This window comes from Scyliorhinus canicula, chromosome 8 (genome assembly GCF_902713615.1).
Source record: "Scyliorhinus canicula chromosome 8, sScyCan1.1, whole genome shotgun sequence".
In the NCBI taxonomy this organism is placed as follows: Eukaryota; Metazoa; Chordata; class Chondrichthyes; order Carcharhiniformes; family Scyliorhinidae; genus Scyliorhinus; species Scyliorhinus canicula.
Window position 1 is genome coordinate 183,045,192 of NC_052153.1, and position 21,650 is coordinate 183,066,841.

At 46.9% G+C, this 21,650-nt stretch overlaps 1 protein-coding gene across 4 annotated transcripts in view; it reads right to left on the reverse strand.

The window, feature by feature from the left end:
* Nucleotides 1-20,717, reverse strand: part of galntl6 (polypeptide N-acetylgalactosaminyltransferase like 6) — a 1,408,929-nt gene extending 1,388,212 nt beyond the window's left edge. For 2 of the 4 annotated variants that reach the window (XM_038805794.1, XM_038805797.1), the window contains exons 1-2: nucleotides 19,495-19,925; nucleotides 18,863-19,174 (exon numbers count right to left, since the gene is read on the reverse strand). In XM_038805794.1, the coding sequence (XP_038661722.1) occupies nucleotides 18,863-18,997 (135 nt within the window). In that variant the 5' untranslated portion in view covers nucleotides 18,998-19,174; nucleotides 19,495-19,925. Of the gene's footprint in view, nucleotides 1-18,862; nucleotides 19,175-19,307; nucleotides 19,412-19,494; nucleotides 19,926-20,622 lie in introns of those variants that run through there. The other 2 variants (XM_038805796.1, XM_038805795.1) reach the window with 2 other exon arrangements.
* Between the last annotated feature and the right edge of the window lie 933 nt (nucleotides 20,718-21,650).

The window sequence follows — 21,650 nt, forward strand, 5'->3', positions numbered from 1 at the left end:
CCTATCTCCCAGAACTTGGCTGACTAACTGTGTTTGTGTGAATTTTCAGGAATATCTTGGAAATACTTCTCCTCTCAGCTTCCATTTTATGAGTCACGTGGGACTTGTAGCTGTGTAGAAATGCTGATTAGCTATCCTTGAGAGCCTAACTCTCTTTTATCTTCGAAAAAATTGACAATTTAAAGCACATTTGGGGATGTTTAGCACAGGGCTAAATCGCTGGCTTTGAAAGCAGACCAAGCAGCATGGTTCGATTCCTGTAACAGCCTTCCCGAACAGGCGGTGGAATGTGGCGACTGGGGGCTTTTCACAGTAACTTCATTTGAAGCCTACTCGTGACAATAAGCGATTTTCATTTCATTTATTTTTTCACATTTGTTTATCAGCCAACGTTCTCAACGCTTTGCTGGAACTCTGGGAGCTTTCTAACTATATATTTTTAAATTTATTTGTGTTGCCCATACCCAATTGCCCTTAAAATGAGAGGCTTGCTCCAGCTATTTGAGAGTGTAGTTAAGAGTCAACCACATTACTATGGATCTGGAGTCACACGTGGGCCAGACCAAGTAAAGACAAGAGTTTCCATCAATAAAGGGACAGTAATGAACAAAGTGAATTTTTATTACAATTGAGAACAGTTTCACCATCATGAGATGGGTAGGGTGTGGTTGCTGGGTTGCGGGATGGGGTGGAAGCGTGGGCTTGGGTGCGGTGCTTTTCCCAGGGGGCAGGTGCGGACTCAATGGGCCAAAGGTCCTCTTTCTGTACTGTAAATTCTACGATTCTATGATCGATAATGAGACTAGTATTCAATTTGAAATGATATTATTAATTGAATCTGACTGCCATTGTGGGATCTGAACCCATATCTCCAGAGCATTAGTCAGGGTCTACTGGATTACTAGCCCAGTGACATTACTACTGCTTCACCATCACCATTCCATTCACTGTGTAAACACCTTGCACCTTCATCCCAGTAAAACAATTCGAGCCGTCTTTAATCTTGAACAACCAAAATGCCCATTCTTGCCGTCAGGCAGACTTCAGAATAGGCAGCATGACCCCTTTCATTTTGTCACAGTCTCAAAATATAACTCCTGTGAGCCTCATAACTGTGACAATTGCCAACATATTGCTCCAGATTTTATGTATCATTTTATGATGCATGTTGCTGAGCATGTCGCTGCTTTGCCTCGCAATTGAGACACATTATTGAATGCCATGAAGGTGCTGCACTTACACAGCAGATAAGAAGTAAACCTGTCATAGTATGTTGATCTTGTTATTTGAAGTTATTTGAAGTACATGATTAAAAATGCTTGCATTTCTGTGGCGGCATTCGCTTTACAGGTAAGGAAGCACTTTTGAAATGTAGTTCCTGTTGCAATTTAGGAAATGGTGCAGCCAAATTGCACAGGGTAGGTTGCCAGAGACAGCAATGGGGTAACGGTTAGACAATCTATTTCTGTGGTGAGGCTGAGGGATAAATATTGGCCAGTGCACAAGAAGTTAATACCCCTACTCTTCTTTGAAATAGCGTCATGAGATCTTTTATATCCTCCTAAAAAAGCAGAGTGGGTCTTGGTTTTAACTGCCCGGCCAAAAGACAGTGGTCGGACTTTTCCTCAAAAGTGTCCGGTTCTGATTGAAAACCGATGTGTTTCTCCCGAGAGGAACAGCCAGGTTTTCTCTCCGGATTAACTAAAACTTTGTCATAAAAGAAGGGGTGTGTTTTGTGCTGTCATTCTTGAGATGAGGAACCTAAAGATGCCGGCAGTGAGAGACAGGGCCACCCCCCCATCCATGAATCATGGGCAGCAAACACCACCTCCCCCCATGCCATCGTACCCACGCATCATGGCCTCTCTCCCCTTGACAGTGCCTCCTTGGCTCTGGCCCCTTAGCAGTGCCAAGTTGGCAATGCCACGATTCCAGGCAGCTGCCATGTCCTTGAACACCCGGGGGCTCCACTGACCTCCGGCTGCCCAGCGTGGTCATCTCAACCACTCAAGAGCGGCAGTGATACTCGTCGGTGGCACGGTGGCACAGCACAAGAGACCTGGGTTCAATTCCCAGCTTGGGTCACTGTCTGTGCGGAGTACTCACGTTCTCCCCGTGTCTGCGCGGGTTGCCTCTGGGCGCTCCAATTTCCTCCCACAAGTCCCAAAAGACATGCTTGTTCGGTGAATTAGACATTCTGAATTCTCCCTCAGTGTACCCGAACATGCGCCGGAGTGTGGCAACTAGGGGATTTTCACAGTCACTTCATTGCAGCGTTAATGTAAACCTACTTGTGACAATTATAAAGATTATTATTATTCCGGCCTTGGGTGGTTATCTGTGTGGAGATTGCATCTTCTCCGTGTGTCTGTGTGGGAGTCTTCCAATTGCTCCAGTTTCCTCCCGCAGTCCAAACAAGCGCATGTTAGGTGGACTGTCCATGCTCCATTGCCCAGGGCTGGCTTAGCACAGTGGGCTAAACAGCTGACTTGTAATGCAGAACAATGTCCGCAGCGCATGGTTCGATTCCCGTACCGGCCTCCCTGAACAGGCGCTGGAATGTGGCAACTTGGGGCTTTTCACAGTAACTTCATTGAAGCCTATTTGTGACGATATGGGATTATTATTATTATGATGTGTTTAAACCTATTTAATTTGATTAATGCGAGAGTGGGGAAGATCTCAATCTGAGATTTCCTTAACATAAATCCGGTTATGGCCTCCTGAGTGTGAACAGCCATAACAGGATTCGAGAGTGGGGCCAGAAAACCACCCCCAGTACCTCCAACAATGCACTCTAGGGTCAACCTTGATTTTTATGCTTAAGTGCTGGGGTGAGACGTCAACCTACAAAATACTAGCTATGAAGTGAGAGTATTTCTGACTTGGCCATAGCCCATACACAACCAGTAGTTCAACCGACAAAAATGTGGATTATCATTCCTTCAGGTCGTAATTGTTCTTGGAGATTTTTAGAAGTACATTTTTTTTAAACGTTGCCTTTCTATGGCAGCGTCTGTAACAGTTATGAAGATGGGTTGAAGAAGTTGGGACAATTCTCTTTGGAGAAGAGAAGGCTGAGAGGAGGTTTGGGTTGTGTGGTGGGGAGGCGATGGTGTGGTGGTATTATCACTGACTATTCATCCAGAGATTTTAGTTTAGACGGGCAGCATGTTCGGCACGGGCTTGGAGGGCCGAAGGGCCTGTTCCTGTGCTGCTCTTTCTTTGTTCTTTATTCAACCTTTTTTCATAAGAGTCGAGCGGACCTTCTCTGACCTGCTTCCCACATAATTGTACAGTTTTCAAATAAAGGGGATCAAAAATTATTATTAGTATTCCAGATGTGGTCTCATCAATGCCCTGTACAGCTGCAGTAAAACATCCCAAATTTATATTCCATTCCCCTTGCAATAAATATTAACATTAAATTTGCTTTCCTAATTATTTACTATAGCTGCAAACTAACGTTTTGTAACTCATGTACCAGGACACCCAGATCCGTCTGTACCACCAAGTTCTGTAATTTATATTCATTTAAATCGTACACTGCTTTTCTATTCTTCCGGACAAAGTGGATACGTGCACATTTTCGCACATTAAGCTCCGTCTGCCCACCCACTTTACCTGTTTACATCCCCTAATGGTTCTACCCTTAGTATGAATGCCTCCACATAATTATAAGGGCTAATACAACAGGCAGACCTTTTAAGAAGACATTTTCAACACATTGATCGTAGAAGTGTTTCAGTAGAGTAAGTCATTCAAGGCATTTTCTTTGCTTATTTTTCCTCTGACTCAGTGAGAGACACCACTTACCAGCTGGTTCAAATGACTCCCTGGACATGACTATTTCTTGTGTGTGTGTGTATGTGTATGTGTGTGTGTTAAAACAATTTTGAGGAGGTTGAATGACCACATGTTGTGACAAGAAAGCAACATGGTTTATGGGAATGTCCTCTCACTCATGTGACACCGAAAGATAGCATTGAGCACAAAGAATGAACATCTGTTTTCAGTCACTACTTGTATGATGTCAGTGGTGATAAAGCTAATGATCTTACTTTTAACCATTTGAAAGGGTTAATACCAATTGCGTCCAAATGTGCCAACAGGATACTCAGAATTGAGGTTTCACGGCATTGTTGGCACAGTTAGCACCATTGCTCCCGAAACAGAACTCAAATCAGGACAAAGACTTCACCTGTGCTGCCAACAACTGAGAGATTCTGGATTCTCAAGGGGTATGAGAACATTTGAACTTTCTTCGCTGTTTTTTAAGAAGTATATTTATCATTCTTGCTGAATAAATTCTATTTTTGATTCATTACACCTCATTGTCTCCATCACTTGATCTTATAGGTCAGCTCAGCAAGACCCGTAAATATTGTGGATTTGGAATACAAATTTACATTGGCTAAATATACCGGCAACCCAAATCTTAATCAGGTCCGGATTCTTACAAGGTGCCTTTCCGACTTACTTGCTGGATGCTTCACAAACCTGCCCCACTCCGACCACGATTGAACATTTTGACCACCCCACACCCACCCAACCCCACAACCTGACATCAGTCACCAATCTACCCGGCTTCCAGCTCCCTAAACGTGGTCCAATTTTGACTCCCGATCACTCCCTGCTCCGTACCCTGTCTTCCTCCACCACATCATCCCCACCCATAGAATCCATAGAATCCCTACAGTGCAGAAGGAGGCCATTCGGCCCATTGGGTTTGTGCCATCCTTCTGAAAGAGCACCCTACCGAAGCCCTCCCGCCCCCGCCCTATCCCTGTAGCCCCATTTAACCTGCACATCTTTGGACTGTAGTTGGAAACCGGAGCACCCAAAGGAAACCCACGCAGACACGGGGAGAATGTGCAAAATTCACACAGGCAGTCACCCAAGGTCGGAATCGAATCTGGGTCCCTGATGCTGTGAGGCAGCATTGCTAGCCACCGTGCCACCATGCCCTCCCTGGAATCCCTAATCATCCTCCACTCGTCTCCGCTCCCTGGCGGCAGCCGAGTGCTGACGCCCACCAACCTCCCAACAATCCCACCCCTAAACAGCCATTTAATCTGTCATTCTGGCAACGTCCAGGAAATTTGCCAATCTGCTCCTGCTGTCAAATTCAGCAGAGCCCGGAGGAAATCCGTTCTTCAGGAATTTCTTTTTTTTAAATATAAATTTAGAGTACCCAATTATTTTTTTCCAATTAAGGGGCAATTTAGCGTGACCAATCCACCTGCCCTGCACATAGAACATAGAACATAGAACAGTACAGCACAGAACAGTCCCTTCGGCCCTCAATGTTGTGCCGAGCCATGATCACCCTACTCAAACCCACGTATCCACCCTATACCCGTAACCCAACAACCTCCCCCTAACTCTTTGGGTTGTGGGGGCGAAACCCACGCAAACACGGGGAGAATGTGCAAACTCCACACGGACAGTGACCCAGAGGCGGGATCGAACCTGGGACCTCGGCGCCGTGAGGCAGCAGGTCTAATCCACTGTGCCACCATGCTGCCCTCCTCTGGGATTTCTGACCTCTAGTCAGAACCCCTCGCTCCCCCTAGTCCGAATTTATGTATGTTTCTTTCTGTGCTATCTAACTGAATTTACATTTAATTTGCCACTCAAATTCATATTCACTCAAATTCATATTAACTCGAATTCATATTTCCTTTGCAGTCCTTGTGCTATTTTACGGTCCTTCAGTCTTTTGGTTGCAGTGTGTGAGAAGGCACACTGCAGTCAGTTGCTTGCCCTGTTCACTCAGGCTGCTGAAGGCCTCTTACCTTAGCTGGGATGATAGCAGTTCGCAACCCGCCACGCGAATGAAAAACTTGAATCTAAAACTGCGGGTGGAGGAAAGAGCAAACTATGTGCACGACCTTGCCACAGCAAAATCTGGCACAGTGAGACTCAGGCAAAAAAAAAAGGTCAAAAGAGCACCACCTACTGGCTAGTGTGGGAATCCCACACCAGCTCTGCTTGTGATCTTCGGGTGAAATTGCCAGCTCAGTGCCAAAAGCTATTCAGCTGCAACCTGTGAAGGTGTGGCACAGTGGCAGCGCCGCTACTGCTGGGCCAGGAGCTCTAAATTCAAGTCGAACACCAGGACTCATTGGCCACGGAAGGAGCGTTCATGACGTGGTTCAAGAGGCTGATAATCATTTGTGGAAGGAGAAGGCTTGATAGTCCAGTGAAGGAGCGGTGACTTATCATAGATTTTACAGTGCAGAAGGAGGCCATTCAGTCCATCGAGTCTGCACCGGCTCTTGGAAAGAGCACCCTACCCAAGGTCAACACCTCCACCCTATCCCCATAACCCCACCCAACACCAAGGGCAATTTTGGACACTAAGGGCAATTTATCATGGCCAATCCACCTAATCTGCACATCTTTGGACTGTGGGAGGAAACCGGAGCACCCGGAGAAAACCCACGCACACACGGGGAGGATGTACAGACTCCGCACAGACAGTGACCCAAGCCGGAATCAAACCTGCGACCCTGGAGCTATGAAGCAATTGTGCTAACCACAATGCTACCATGTTGCCCTAACTTGGAAATAAAACGGTGTTCCTTCTCTGTTACAGGCCAATATCCTAGAACTCTCTCTCTCTAACAGCACAGCGGGTATACCTACTACTCAAAGACTGCAGCGGTTCAAGAAGGCAACTCACCACCACCCTCTGAAGGACAAATAGGGATGGGCAATAACCAGCAATGCCCACATCCTGTAGATGAATTGAAAAAAAATAATTTTCTCTGGTTCCATTATTTTTGTATAAAACGTCTAAATCCAGATGACAGAATATCAAGAATAGAAATTCCGGAGAGAATTCTCTATCCAGAAAGTAGTTACAATGTAGAACTGGCTAACACAAGGTAATTGAGGGGAATTGCTTGGATATATTAAAGGGGAAGCTAGGTAAGTACGAGGGAGAAAGGAATAGAAATTCTGCTGATCGGGCCAGTGTGCGGAAGGGTACGAATGGAGCATAAATACCAGTCATACGGACTTGAAACTTTAACTCTGTTTCTCTCTCCACAAATGCTGCCAGGATCGATGGGTTATCCAGCATTTTCTGTTTTTAATTTCAAGTTTGCAGAATCCCTGATATTTTCCTTTTATACCAAATAGCCAATTTTGGAAATTCTATGCAAACCTATGAGTCGTGAATTTGCTCAGCTACCCGAAGTCGGTTTTGAAAAATGAAAAATGAAAATCGCTTATTGTCACGAGTAGGCTTCACTGAAGTTACTGTGAAAAGCCCCTAGTCGCCACATTCCGGCGCCTGTCTGGGGAGGCTGGTACGGGAATCGAACCGTGCTGCTGGCCTGCTCGGTATGCTTTAAAAGCCAGCGATTTAGCTGAGTGAGTTTAGTGAAGTAATTGCTTTTCCCCCCTCTTCCTGTCAAAGTGGAACCCTCCTGCCTGGAAGCAGATTAACGATTGGGAACCAAATCTGTGATTCCCTACAAGGTAGACATGACAGCCGGCGCCGTAGACAACTCCTTAATGCACATGCATCGGATTTTTCTCCCCATTATTTAATAAATGTATCAACCTGTTTGAGTTGACGCTTCCATTAGAACAGCAGGCCGAGAAAATTGATACACGTACATGGAGTGACATTCACTTTTTGGGTTCTGTCATGGTGCATTTTGGTTCTCTTAATTCAGAATTGCTCAATTCAAATGGTCTGATAATGCAACATGTTTTCCAGCACTAAATCCCCACTCAATTTGAATTACCAGAGAATTCAATTATTTAAGCGAGGGAAAAAAAATTAATTATCAGGTTAGTCTGTGATCATACTCTGAAAACCAGGCAGTGTAGAAATCCAGCCACGCACAGTGTGAATCAGGAACTTCATACAATATTTCCAACATTCACCACCCTAACAGAAACGTGATTTCAATTGGATTGACACCTCTTATTAAAATATGATCAAAAAGGAACTCCCATACAAAGATCTGAAGGATCTGTACGTCAATATTTGCACAGTGGTCGGAGGGAGCAAGGAGGGCAGACATCTCAACTCCAGAAGATCTTTCTCAAAGTCATTTTCAATGAGGAACCACAACAGTTTCAACAGCGGTTAATGGCCTAATTAATATTAAAATACATGATTATTAATTCATTTTCCATTACCCTGCAATTAAAGACTAACCATATCTGCAAACAAAGTGGTAATGATCGTTCTTGTTCCTGGATTTAGCTCCTTTGTGTTGAACTAATCCGACCTCCTACACATCAACCTTTCTCGCGAACGTTGTAGGTCAAGTGCGGTACAACATTATAAAAATAAATCAGGTGGAGCACTTCAGGCCCGATACCAGAGCTGGTTGAGCAGAAAAGGAATGCAGCCCTGCTGATCGAGGCATCCCAATATCGCGGCAAGCACATTCAGGACTTAGCCAGAGCTAGAGGTTGGTGAGGCTCCCAGTGTTGGCAGTAAGGGCACAACACGTGGGTCCTCCAGCCTCCATTTAGGGAGACAAAGAAAAAGGCTGTGGTATTTTCACACCCATCGGCACATTGGATAGCACAGTGGTTGGCACAGTTGCTTCGCAGCTCCAGGGTCCCAAGTTGGATTCCCGGCTTGGGTCACTGTCTGTGCGGAGTTTCCACGTTATCCCCGTGTCTGCGTGGATTTCCTCCGGGAGCTCCGGTTTCCTCCCACAGTCCAAAGATGTGCGGGTTAGGTGGATAAATTTCCCTTCGCATCCAAAAAAGGTTAGGTTGGGTTACTGGGTCACGGGGATAGGGTGGAGGAGTGGGCTTGGGTGGGGTGCTCTTTTCAAGGGCCGATGCAGATCGATGGGCCAATTGGCCTCCTTCCGCACTGTAACTTCGATGATTCTATGATCAAAGTCAATCGCCCCCATTGGAACTGCGCCTGTGTGTGATGACCTCAGACTCAGGGGCAGTCACCCTGCCACCATGACCCCCCCCCCCCCCCACCCCACCCATCCCACCCCACGCAGCCTGCCCCCGCTGCAAACTTCCATGCCCAATGTGTCTGTCAAACCCACCGCCAGAGCCCACACATAATGTTTTCTTGGAGGGGGGAGAGATGTTCGGTGGGGAACATAACCAGAAGACACTCAGTGCCTGTGCAACCATATCATGGCTTGGATGAGATGCATTCACAGAGAAGAGGGGAAGGGAGAAGACTGTGGTGGGGAATCTGGATGGGCAAGATCCTGGAGACAGTTACCCTGGGAGGGGGGTGTGGGGGGGGGGGGGGGATATAGAGGGCCTGCTTGCCGTTAAATCCCGCTAAATCTCACGAGAGAACCATAACAACAATTGCGCCAGTGAGACCTCCATTTGACATCTTCCCTGTCCTGACGTGATCAGATTCAAACCCAGAATTTCCATAATATTTAATAGCTTTGTATATACTTACCAGGCTTGATGCCACAATGTCCACCCACAGCGTACCCTCCCAGCCAGTCAGCGCGATGTCATGCCAACGCGAATCACGACTAGTTTTCAAAAAACAAGAACCAGTCATGATGAGATGGGTATAGTCACCAGGTGGTGAGGGACATGGTCGATCAGTGCCCTCCCACCACCAACCTGGCACTGCCAACCTGGTCACCCCGATGCATGTCTGAAGCGGCATGGTGGCAAGTGGTTAGCACTGTTGCTTCACAGTGCCTGGGTCCCAGGTTCAACTCCCGGCTTGGTCACTGTCTGTGAGGAGTTTGCACGTTCTCCCTGTGTCTGTGTGGGTTTCCTCCGGGTGCTCCGGTTCCCTCCTACAAGTCCCGAAAGATGTGCTTGAAAAGTGAATTGGACATTCTGAATTCTCCCTCCGTGTACCTGAATATATGACAGAATGTGGCAACTAGCTGCTTGTTGCACTAACTTCATTGCAGTAATGTAAGCCTACTTGTGACAATAAAGATTATTACTCAATTTTTAATTATGAGGGGGGTGTCCTGATCTTTGTGTGGTGGGTTCTCTTCCGCTTCCGCCATGGGGGAGGCCGTGGCGGCCGCGGTGGAGAAAGAGTGCACCCAGGGCACTGGCCCGGAGTCTGAGCGGGGGGCCCCGATCGCGGGCCTGGCCACCGTGGGGGCACCCCCCGGGGTCTGATCGCCCCGCACCCCCAGGACCTCGGGGGGCCCGCTCGCGCCGCCGATCCCGCCGCCACCAGAGGTGGTTCAAACCTCGGCGGCGGGAGAGGCCTCCCAGCAGCGGGACTTCGGCCCATCGCGGGCCGGAGAATTGCCGCAGGGACCTCGCCAATCAGAGTGGCGAGATTCCTGCCACCGCCACTTCCCGGGTGGCGGAGAATCTCTGCCACAGCGGGGGCCGGATTTTCGGCTGCCCCAGGCGATTCTCCGACCCTGCTGGGGGTCTGAGAATTTCGCCCCTGGTTTGTAATGCAGAACCAGGCCAGTAGCGTGGGTTCAATTCTCGTACCAGCCTTACCCGAACAGGCGCCAGAATGTGGCGACTGGGGGCTTTTCACAGTAACTTCATACTTGTGACAAGAAAACCTCTACCTCTTTAACTGAACTCGTAGTGACCCAATTTGAATAGTTATTTGGTGCAGTCTCAATAATTGTCTGAAAACGTCCCTGCAAGGTGAAGTACCTTTTAGGAAGTTAAGGCGCTATTTCAATGTAAGTTGGCACGGATCTCTGTCGAACAACCGCAAATTGCAAAACATTTTTTTTAATGGTTATTCCTTGATGTAGAATTCAACACTTGAATTAAACACTCGATGAACTACCTTTGCATTGCACAATGCAGGAGACCCACAGCTAGACCATATTTGTGGACCAGTGCCTGAATAACTCTGTGGGGTAACTGCTTTGTAATGTGCAAATTCTTTCAATCTCAGCAGTGTGCGCGATTTCATGTAAATGGTCCCGATATGAAAACTGCGCTGGTAATAACCATCCATTGAAACCCCAAGGCTCAGCAAAAAAAAGTGTTTCCAGGTCCCATGCTCAATTTAGAAAATAGCGATTGAAGCAAAACTCTGGAATATAATGAGCAGCGTAACATCATCCTGACAAAAAATCCCTCTGGGATCTTCTATAACAACGAGCAGAGAATCCTCAGATTCATACACGCCCTGCATGATAGCATTCTAAACTGGAATATTGTGATCTGCCTCATTGAGTCACGCTCGTTCACAAGAGTGTTTTCCTTCCCCTATCTGACAAGGAGAGACAAGTTACTGTCTTACTAGCCGAGTCAACGATTATTGCATTTAATAAATGGTCGGATCCGTGAAATCACACCAGAATTTCACTTTCAGCAATGGCAATTTAATTGCTTAAGATTGTGAAAGTCACATCTTCAAAAAAGATACATTTCTTAACTGCAGGAAATGGGGCAAAAATGATGTCCGCTCTCTGCAAAAATATCTTCCTCGCCGTTTTGGCTGAAATACAATCGTTGAAGGTTTTCAAATCCACTCGGGGGGAAGCAGGCGATAGGATCTGGTCAGATGACAGAGGAACCACACACCCATCAAGTGTTTCTTTCCATCTGAATGGATCAATTACCAAGCGGGCAACTTCCCCCAACCGGTAGATTTAACATTTTGCAAAGCAAGTTTGAAAACCTCCGCCACTGACGTCCCTTTGGAAGGGCCCGGTTTAGACACCGAACTGGAGGGAGAGGAAGAGTGTCTTTAGACTAGCTGTTAGGGAGTTTAGCAGTGGAGTTGTGCCCAGGCCAAGCAAATTATCATTCATCTGATCTGGTCCAATTTCTCTTTGACTGGTTACTTAGTCAACGGGTGACAGAGGAATCAGAACTCTGTCTACCTGGTGGGGGTAGGACCATACCAGGGCATTAACGTCGTTATCATGCACAGCATCAAAGCGCAGCTCCTCTCAACCTAACAGCATATCTTTCTATTCTGCTTTCCCCTGTGCCCATTTATATTTCCCTCAAATGCATCTATGCCAGTCACTCCAACCACACACTCCCAAGTGACAGCAAGCTCCACGTCCTCGCAATCTCTGGGTAAAGTTTTGCCTTGTGAGAGCGCACCGTGTAATCTCTGCCCGCTACTTTAGAACTTCCTCGGCGAGCCGACACACCTTTTGTTCAACCACGCTGTCAAACCCCTTCGTCGTTTGTGAAACCAGGGGCTGGTTTAGCATAGGGCTAAATCACTGGCTTTTAAAGCAGACAAGGCAGGCCAGCAGCACAGTTCAATTCCCGGAACAGCCTCCCCAAACAGGCGCCGGAATGTGCGACTTGGGGCTTTTCACCGTAACTTCACTTGAAGCCTACTTGTGACAATAAGCGATTTTCATTTCAAGTTTAATTTCATTTTCAAGACTTCAGCTAGTCCGCACATCAGCATTCTTTTCTCTAGATAAGCCTCAGCCTTTCAAGTACAGTAACTTTTTCTAATCATTCCTCCGACAAGATTATGAGGGGCATGGGTAGAGTGGATGGGCAGGCATTATTTTCCAGAGTGGAGGGGTCAATCACAAGGAAGCATTGGTTTAAGGTTCATGAGGCAAAGTTTAGAGGAGATGAGCGAGGGAGGTTTTTTATGCAGAGGGTGGTAAGTGCCTGGAACGTGCTGCCAGGGGAGGTTGTGGAAGCAGATACATTAACAGCGTTCAAATGGCATCTGGAGAAATACATGGATAGGATGGGGAAAGAGGGATATGGCACCAGGAAATGCTGAGGGTTCAGACCAGGGGTGGTATCATGACCGGTACAGGCTTGGAGGGCCGAATGGCCTGTTCCTGTGCTAAAGGGTGACTGGACACGATCATGAGTCACTTTCATGACTGGAGATAGTCCTGAAGTCAGCCACTCACTCCTTCATCCCATCTCTCCATTTGCTGCAGTTAATGACAACCCTGCCAACAAGTCAGACAATGAAAAGCAGCTTCAGCTCAGCAGGCTGTGCTGCAAACTGAGATGAAACGCGGTTGAATTCGGAATTCATTTCAAAGAACAAAGAAAAGTACAGCACAGGAACAGGCCCTTCGGCCCTCCAAGCCCGTGCCGACCATGCTGCCCGTCTAAACTAAAATCTTCTACACTTCCAGGGTCCGTATCCCTCTTTTCCCATCCTATTCATGTATTTGTCAAGATGCCCCTTAAACGTCACTATCGTCCCTGCTTCCACCACCTCCTCCGGCAGCGAGTTCCAGGCACCCATTACCCTCTGTGTAAAAAACTTACCTCGTACATCTCCTCTAAATCTTGTTCCTTGCACCTTAAACCTATGCCCTCTAGTAATTGACCCCTCTACCCTGGGAAAAAGTCTCTGGTTATCCACTCTGTCTATGCCCCTCATAATTTTGTAGACCTCTATCAGGTCGCCCCCTCAACCTCCGTTGTTCCAGTGAGAACAAACCGAGTTTATTCAACCGCTCCTCATAGCTAATGTCCTCCATAACAGGCAACATCCTGATAAATCTCTTCTGCACCTTCTCTAAAGCCTCCACATCCTTCTGGTAGTGTGGTGACCAGAATTGAACACTATACACCAAGTGTGGCCCAACTAAGGTTCGATACAGCTGCAACATGACTTGCCAATTTTTATACTCAATGCCCCGGCCAATGAAGGCAAGCATGGCGTATACCTTCTTGACTACCTTCTCCACCTGTGTTGCCCCTTTCAGTGACCTGTGGACCTGTACACCTCGATCTCTCTGACTTTCAATACTCTTGAGGGTTCTACCATTCACTGTATATTCCCTACATGTATTAGACCTTCCAAAATGCATTACCTCACATTTGTCCGGATTAAACTCCATCTGCCATCTCTCCACCCAAGTCTCCAAACGATCTAAATCCTGCTGTATCCTCTGACAGTCCTCATCGCTATCTGCAATTCCACCAACCTTTGTGTCGTCCGCAAACTTACTAATTTCAAGAGAGAAAAAGAGACAAACTGGCCCGCTCTAAACGAGTGCACAAGTGGTGCATCCATCTCTCAGCACTTTGCAAAACAGCTGTTATAAATTTTCAAAATTACCTGAGCACGTGAAGCAAAAAGTCAGCATTGGAGGTCGCCACTCATTCGCTTTCTGACACTGTATTCCTCAAAACTCAATGTTGCTAACTCAAAGATCGAAATTAAATTTCAAGCATTTATTTCTAGCTCGATGATTGGTTTCGGTCAACTCAAAATATTCAGCACAAAAACATTTGAATGATCAGAAAAGACAACAGTGGGTCATGCACGTCAGGTTCCCAACACTCTACTAATATGTGTATATCTTACTCAGTTGGCACAATTGAGGTAGTGGAATAGCTCTGGCAGGTACACATTTTAGTCCATCAGTCTATATTTGCTCTTCAAAAATCAGCTAGACTGGTGCGCAATTAAATGACCCTCAAATGTTCCCATGTTCAGTTGGTGATGTGTGTTTCTTGATCTTAAGCTAAGTCCCTGCTTGCACTCCATTTGCGATACTGAAATTCTATACTCCTCCAAGTGAAGCCTCTTCGGCATCTCTAAGTTTCATTATTAGGAACATAGGAATGATTGTCGGCCATTCAGCCACTCAAACCTGCTCTGCTCTTCAACTAGGTCACGTGTGATATTCTATCTCAACACCATTTTCACACACTGGCCTTTGATATCCTTCATCACTAGAAATCGCTCGATCTCCGTCTTGAACATACTCAATGACTGATCCTCTAAAGACCTATGGGATAGAGAATTACAGAGGTTCACCACCCTCCGTCTGAAGGAATTCCTCTTCATCGTGGTCCTAAATGTTCTGCCCTTTATTCTGAGCCATGTTCCTTTGTTCTGGGCCCCCCAACCAAGGGAAGCATCCTTCCTGTATCTTCCCTTAAGAATTTTGTGTGCATTAATGAGATCACCTCTGATCCCTCTAAACTCTAGAGAATACAGATGCAGTCTCCTCAGTCTCTCCTCAGCACAAACCTGCCATCCTGGGAACAGTCTGGCGATGAATCTCCAATGCACTCTTTCTATGGCAATTATATATTCCAGGTGTGGTCTCATTAAAGTTTTGCATAACTACAGCAAGACGTCTTTATTCCTGTACTTAAATCCTCTCACAATAAAGGCGAACATAACATTTGCTCTGCTATTGGTGGCCATGCCTTCAATTGCCTGGGTACTAAGTCCTGGAATGCGCTCCCTAAACCTCTCCTCACTCTCTCTCTCTGTCCTCCTTTAAGGCAGTCCTTAATATTTCCTGATGGAGAAAGGTGTCAAATGTTGTTAGATGATGCACATGTTGGCACATTAAAGGTGTTGTATAAATGCAAATTGCTGCTGTTGAAAACAGATTTGGATTTGAATTTGAATTCATATATTCAGAGCTGTTTTCACCTTAATCTAAAAATCTCTCATAAGTCACCATTATTTTAGCCCCTGAAGGTCTATCATTTTCCCTCAGGGTATGGGCACACTACGTTGAAATGAACATTGCCTAATGTTTGGACAACCGGGGAGGGGGGGGGGGGGGGGGGGGGGGGGGCAGCATTGGCAGGACAATGCAGAGGGCGTCAAGGGTCAACTCTGCAATGTGGACTGGAACCACGGGGGGCAGAGCAGGTCAGTGTGGCAGGTTTCATCCTTGAACAATCCATCTGCTGTTTATGGTCATCTTCCCTGGTGCTAATGACCCGTTTTATTGAACTCAATTCCGCAATTTGCTGGAGAAACAATCTCCGGATTGCTAGCCGAGTAGCCTAATCAGTACAATTTTACTGTACCATATTAATTGAACTGTCCAAAAATTCATTTGGGCAATCTATAGCATTGCTCGGTCCTTATTAATGCGGGATGGCAGCAGAGTTGAAGGACTTTGTTTACGTGGAGACAACAGAAGATGCTTGCCGTGTTCTCCTCAGGGCAGAGGAAGGTTAAATCGAGATGCTCAAAATCATGACGGGTCTTGATAGAGTAAATAATGAGCGACCATTTCCACCAGCAGGACAACCAGAGAATAAAGATTTAAAGAGATGTTTTTTTACTGTGATTCTCATCTGGAATGCACTGCCTGATGTATTTTTTATTTGTTCATGCGATGTGGACGTCACTATCGCGGGCAATGTTTATTGCCCATCCCGAATTGCCCTGAGAAGGTGGTGGTGAGCTGCCTTCTTGAACGGTGGTGAAAGCAGATCCAATAGTAACAATAAAATGAGAATGTGTAGTTGAAAAATGAAGAAAAAAATTAACAGTGCTGCAGAATTCAATGGAGAGATCTTTCAAAGAGTCGGCACAAGTACACTGGCCAAATTCATCTCTTCTATGCTGTAAAATTCCACTAGGAAGGAGTTTGGGCAGCCAAATACCCCAACAACACTCAAGAAGCTCAACACCATCCAGTCCAAAGCAGCCCGCTTGATCGGCACCCCACCCACCACCTTCACTATCCACTCCCTCCATCACTGATGCACAGTGGCAGATGTGTGTACCAGTTACAAGATGCATTGCAGCAACTTATCAAGGCTTCAAGGGTAGCACAAGAGCAGCAGACACAGGGAAGACCACCACCTGAAAGCTCCCATCCAGGCCATCAACATCCTGACTTGGAAAGATATGGCGGTTCCTTTACTGTCGCTGGGTCAAAATCTTGGAACTCCCTCCCTAACAGCATTGTGAGTGTTCCTCCAACACAGCTCCAACAACACTCAAGAAACCTGACTGAACCAGGACAAAGCAGCCCTCTTGATTAGCACCCCATCCACCAACTCCAATATTCACTTCCTCCACCACTGTCGAACAATAACAGCTATGTGTGCCACCTACAAGGTGCACTGCAACAACTCATCAAGGCTCCTTTGATAGCACCTTCAAAACTTGCAGCCTCTACCACCTGGAAGGACAAGAACTGGGAACACCAGTGCCTGGACTTTGCCCTCCAAGCCACTCACCATACTGACTTGGAAATATACCACCGTTCCTTCAATGTCACTGCGTCAAAATCATGGAACTCCCACCCTAACAGCACTGTATCTACACCGCATGAACTGCAGCAGTTCAAGAGCACAGTTCACTACCATCTTCTCAAGGGCAATTAGGGATGGGCAATAAATGCTGGCCTAGCCAATGGGGAGCCCACCTCCCAAAAATGATTAGAGAAAAAAGGCCCCATATCACAAATTACCTGGCAAAAGTTAGCAACAAGGTTGTACTCATATAGGACGTGTACAGTAATGAACCATTCAGAATTGATACACGGGAAGGTTATCAGACAGAATTGTGACAGAAAGTTGCATATGGAGACATTCAGGTGAACGGCTAAGACCATCATCAAAGTGACGCAATAGGAGAGAAGGGCAAACAGATTTAAGGAGTGGATACCAGATCGAAGGTTTTAGGTAGCCGATTGCACAGCCATCACTGTTGATGTGATGAAAGTGCTCAAAATGGCAGAAATGGGGGGAGTACAAATACATACTGGAGGGAGCACATCATCAAAGCACTTGAGGCCTTCACCAGCAATCAGCGCCGAGGGAATGTCATTTTAATTTGATATATTTTGCTTAAAGTTTTGTTTTGCAAAATGTTACAGTAATGTAAAACTTGCCCTATTGGCTGATAATTTATTTTTCATTGGTTTCAAAAAGAGATCCATATTGAAGGATCGCAGGACTGAAAGAGGTTGCAAAGTAAGTGTGGCAAAGTTATATAGAGATTAAAATAATCTCTGAGAGAGAGAGAGGCAGGCTTCAGGGTTAGGATGGAGGGGATGATGAAGTAGAGACATCCGACATTCGGAAATAGGCATTTGATCAGGATAAAGTGCCAGGGGCTTTGCTCTGCATCTATGTTAAACCTGGCTTGGAAGTACCTGTTGCTGACTCCATTTCCAATTGCCAAAATTAGTTAGCTGAATCAACACAGAAAAAAAGTATTTTCTGCAGAAAACAAAGAGTCACTGAACATCGATATGTCATATGCCTTTAAACTCCAAGCTGGGGGAACGTACTGTGGATTCATTCACAAACACTGAGAGCCACATTTATCAGTTTTGAAACCAGGATTCCCTTTAGCATGGAACAATAATAGGAACACAGTTAGGGATGATAAAAGGAATGGTTTCCATAGCCATTCGGGACGAGCATATAAAATATTCTAATTTCCTGCTTCGGTCTAACTGTTGAAACATTGGAAGACATTAATATACATCAAAGGTGTTAATTTGATGTCTTAATTCTAGTGTACAAACCGCGCTTTCGAGAATGACAGGGAATCTCTTCTTTGAAAGAAAAAGCCTAATTACCCTTCCAACTTAGCTAATGTTCAACACACCACTAGGGTCCAATTGTGCCTTCAGCTTGAACAAAGAACCATCTCCTGCTCGGAATCAGAACTTTAAAAAAAAAACTCATCTTTTTTTTAAATGTAAGAAGCTGATAAAGACACATTAATTGCCAGGTTTAGCATTTGACACTTTTGATTTCACAAAAAAGAAGATTTGGCAAAGTTTTATTTTTCTTTGCCTAGCAGTGCTAGTTATTCATTGGAATTCGTCTGCCTGGAATCCGAGTACAAAGCAGGTGGTTCTTTGAACTCTCAATCCTTCCACTTCAATCCCACATGTCACCCCCGACACTCAGGCAAAGCTCATGGGGTGTCTACAATTCATCAAACTTCAGCCCAGGTCGCAAACACACAAGACACACAAGAGAATTACACTTTAGCAAGGGAAGTGAGGCATTCGAGTGACATTGGTCACTTGGTTCTCTTGAGTTGACCCCTGCCCTACATGGAGAAGGAGAAAGCGACAGGATGAACCACACTGGGATTTGTTCTCTGTTGCCAGTTGCATTGGTCACCCTGTGGCAACCTGTCGCCACCTACACCCCCGACTACCAACACCCTCCTTCCTCCCCCCTCCCCGCTTACCTGCCCTCCCGGGTCTGGGGTTTTTTCCAAGTGCTTCTCCTTGTAAAGGGACCACAGTCCAACATTGGGCAAGAAAACCAGCGCCACGATGAAGAGGCCGATCATCTGCAAGAACCGTTTCTGCTTCCGCTTCATCCCGGCAACTTGCTCCCCCCTTCCCCACCGTGCTTCCAGCAAACTGGGGTGGCTTTGAGCCGGGAGCGTTGCCAGACCTCCTGGAGTTGAAGCGTGGGCAGCTCCGGCGGGGCAGAGGGTGGCGGTGGGTGAGGGAGGTCAACCGCTGACTTTACCAGGCAGCAAAAATCTCGGCACCTGCAACAACACAAAGTGTAATGACAAATTAGTTCAGGGAGATGCAATTTCCGCGCGTCGGTATCAGGAGCCTCTGTCATGTCAGCAAAACTTGGGGGAAATTGATCAGAACAGTTAATGGTTAACACTCAACTTTTATACAACGCACATTAACGCAGGAGGAAATGCAATTACAGGGCACGGGTGTTGACAAACAGCATGACCAACAGCGTCCACCCACTTCAATTCAATTTGATCATGTGCGGAGCCAGGGATTGAACTAACACGGGGGTTTTATTTTTAAAAATGTTGCCTCTCTGGATTGACTCCTCCACACTTACCTCGGGATGTGGGCACTTGGAGATGTTTCCGCCGCAATGATCTCCTCATTCAGCCTATTTGACAATGACTTTGTCCAATCCCTTGGGGCCTGGGAGGCTCTCCTCTTCCTCCTCCTCCTCCACCACCCTCACACGGTGGTGGTCCAATTCTGCTCTGGTTAGCACATAATCCTCTCCCTTGGTTGAGTGAAAGGCAGCGGGAAAGCGGCGGGGTGTTCCTCGTCGACAGGGGCACCCCACTTGCCAGTGAGCTGATCCCCTCACTTGCTCAGGAGAGAGGATCTGGGGTGAAACTGGACCGGCTGCTTTCCCTCAGCGGGAAATCTTCCTGATCTGCCTGACTCTGTGCCACCCCCCTCCCCACGCTCCTTCCGACACACACGTGTAGAGTGTCACTTTATGACAGCCGAGACCAGCCCACACACACACACTCACACATAATCCTTTCGAAAATGGGTGGGGAGCGTCGCGGGGTGGGGGGGGGGGGGGGGGGGGGTAATGAAAAGCAACAACAACAAAAAAAAGATCCAGTCAATTGTGCTTGCTACCTTGCCTGCTCACAGAGTGGGGCTGGCTCTGCCTAAAACAGCCCAATACCAATTCAGGGGCTGACGCAGGCAAATGCCGTCCCAGATTCTGGATTTAAAATAATCGCCTGCAGCCAATGACATGTGAAATAATAATAATTTTAAAAAAGAGTTTGTATTCGTGGAGGGAGAGAGGGGGTGGGGGGGGGGGGGGGGGAGACTGGAGGGAGGCAGGGAGCCCTCCCAGCTCTGAGGACTCTTTATTTGTGTTTGAAGTTCCTGCTGGACCGGGTCATCACCAAACGTGCAGAGAAAGCGCAGGAGTTGCTGTACTTGGCACTTGGCAGTGCGGTCGGATGTTCAGCTCGGGGAACTCTACTGTGCGACTTTTAAACACCATCGGTGTCTCATTTCGATGGTCCCAGTCGCTCCATTCACCTGAACCCTCCTCACCCCGCTCCTGCTCATCTCCACAAGGGTATAACCTCTCTCTCTCTCTCTGTCACCCTCTCCTCTTTCTCTCTCTCGCTCACACATCCCTTATTTCGACGCTGACCACGTCGGTCCTTCTTTTAAGTTTCGCAACAACATTCCTTCTCACCTGCTGCTGGTCACACGACTTTGAGAAGTCAAGTTTGAAACCTGTACAAAAAAAAGGCATGCAATAATACACCCAGAGAGAGAGAGAGGGAGAGAGAGAGATCAGCATCCCACTGCCGAGTCTCCAGGTGCTTGTCGTTCCAACGCTGTAGTTACATATTCCACTCCACGATGGAGCCAAACCCACACTCAAATCCTTATGTGCCATGGATTTAAAGATGCAGACACTTTTTTTTTGCAACAGAGAGTAAATCTGTTCGCTTCGTTGGCATCAGTCTCGATACAAATTAAGAGTTTTTAATTTCAAAGTGAAATCGACATCATTTGATTTTGGAATTCAGCGGCGGGAGGAGACTCCCGGGGGGACACATTAGGGATGACCTCAAATCATCCCTGTGGAGATCAAACGTCACCGCCCAGTCATGGAAGTCCCTGACTTGTGACTGAACAAGATGGAGAAGGTTGATTTGGGAAGGCACCCAAGCACATTGTGAAGCGAGGTGGCACAGCAGTTGGCACTGTGGCTTCACAGCGCCAGGGACCCGGGTTCGTTTCCCGGCTTGGGGCACTGTCTGTGCGGAGTCTGCACATTCTCCCCGTGTCTGCGTGGGTTTCCTCCGGGTGCTCCGGTTTCCTCCCACAGTCCAAAATGTGCAGGTTAGGTGGATTGGTCGTGCTAAAATAAATTTGCTCCTTAGTGTCAAAAGATATGCAGGTTAGGTGGATAGGTCAGGTCGGGGAGTGGGGCCGAGGTAGGATGATCTTTCATAGGGTGGGTGCACACTTGCTAGGCCGAATAGCCTCCTCTGCACTGTAGGGATTCTATGGATACTTTGTTGGGGACACGGAGAGGTGAAGTTGAGGTGTTGTTGGGAATGCAGAAACCTCTAAGCACCCCATTGATGAGACCCTTCCTGCCCCACAGGTGCAGAGCGGACAGATTACACATCAATCTATTTCAGACCCCATCACATCAGAGTGGAAGCAAGTAATTCGCAATCCCGAGGCACTGCCTCGCAAGAAGGCATG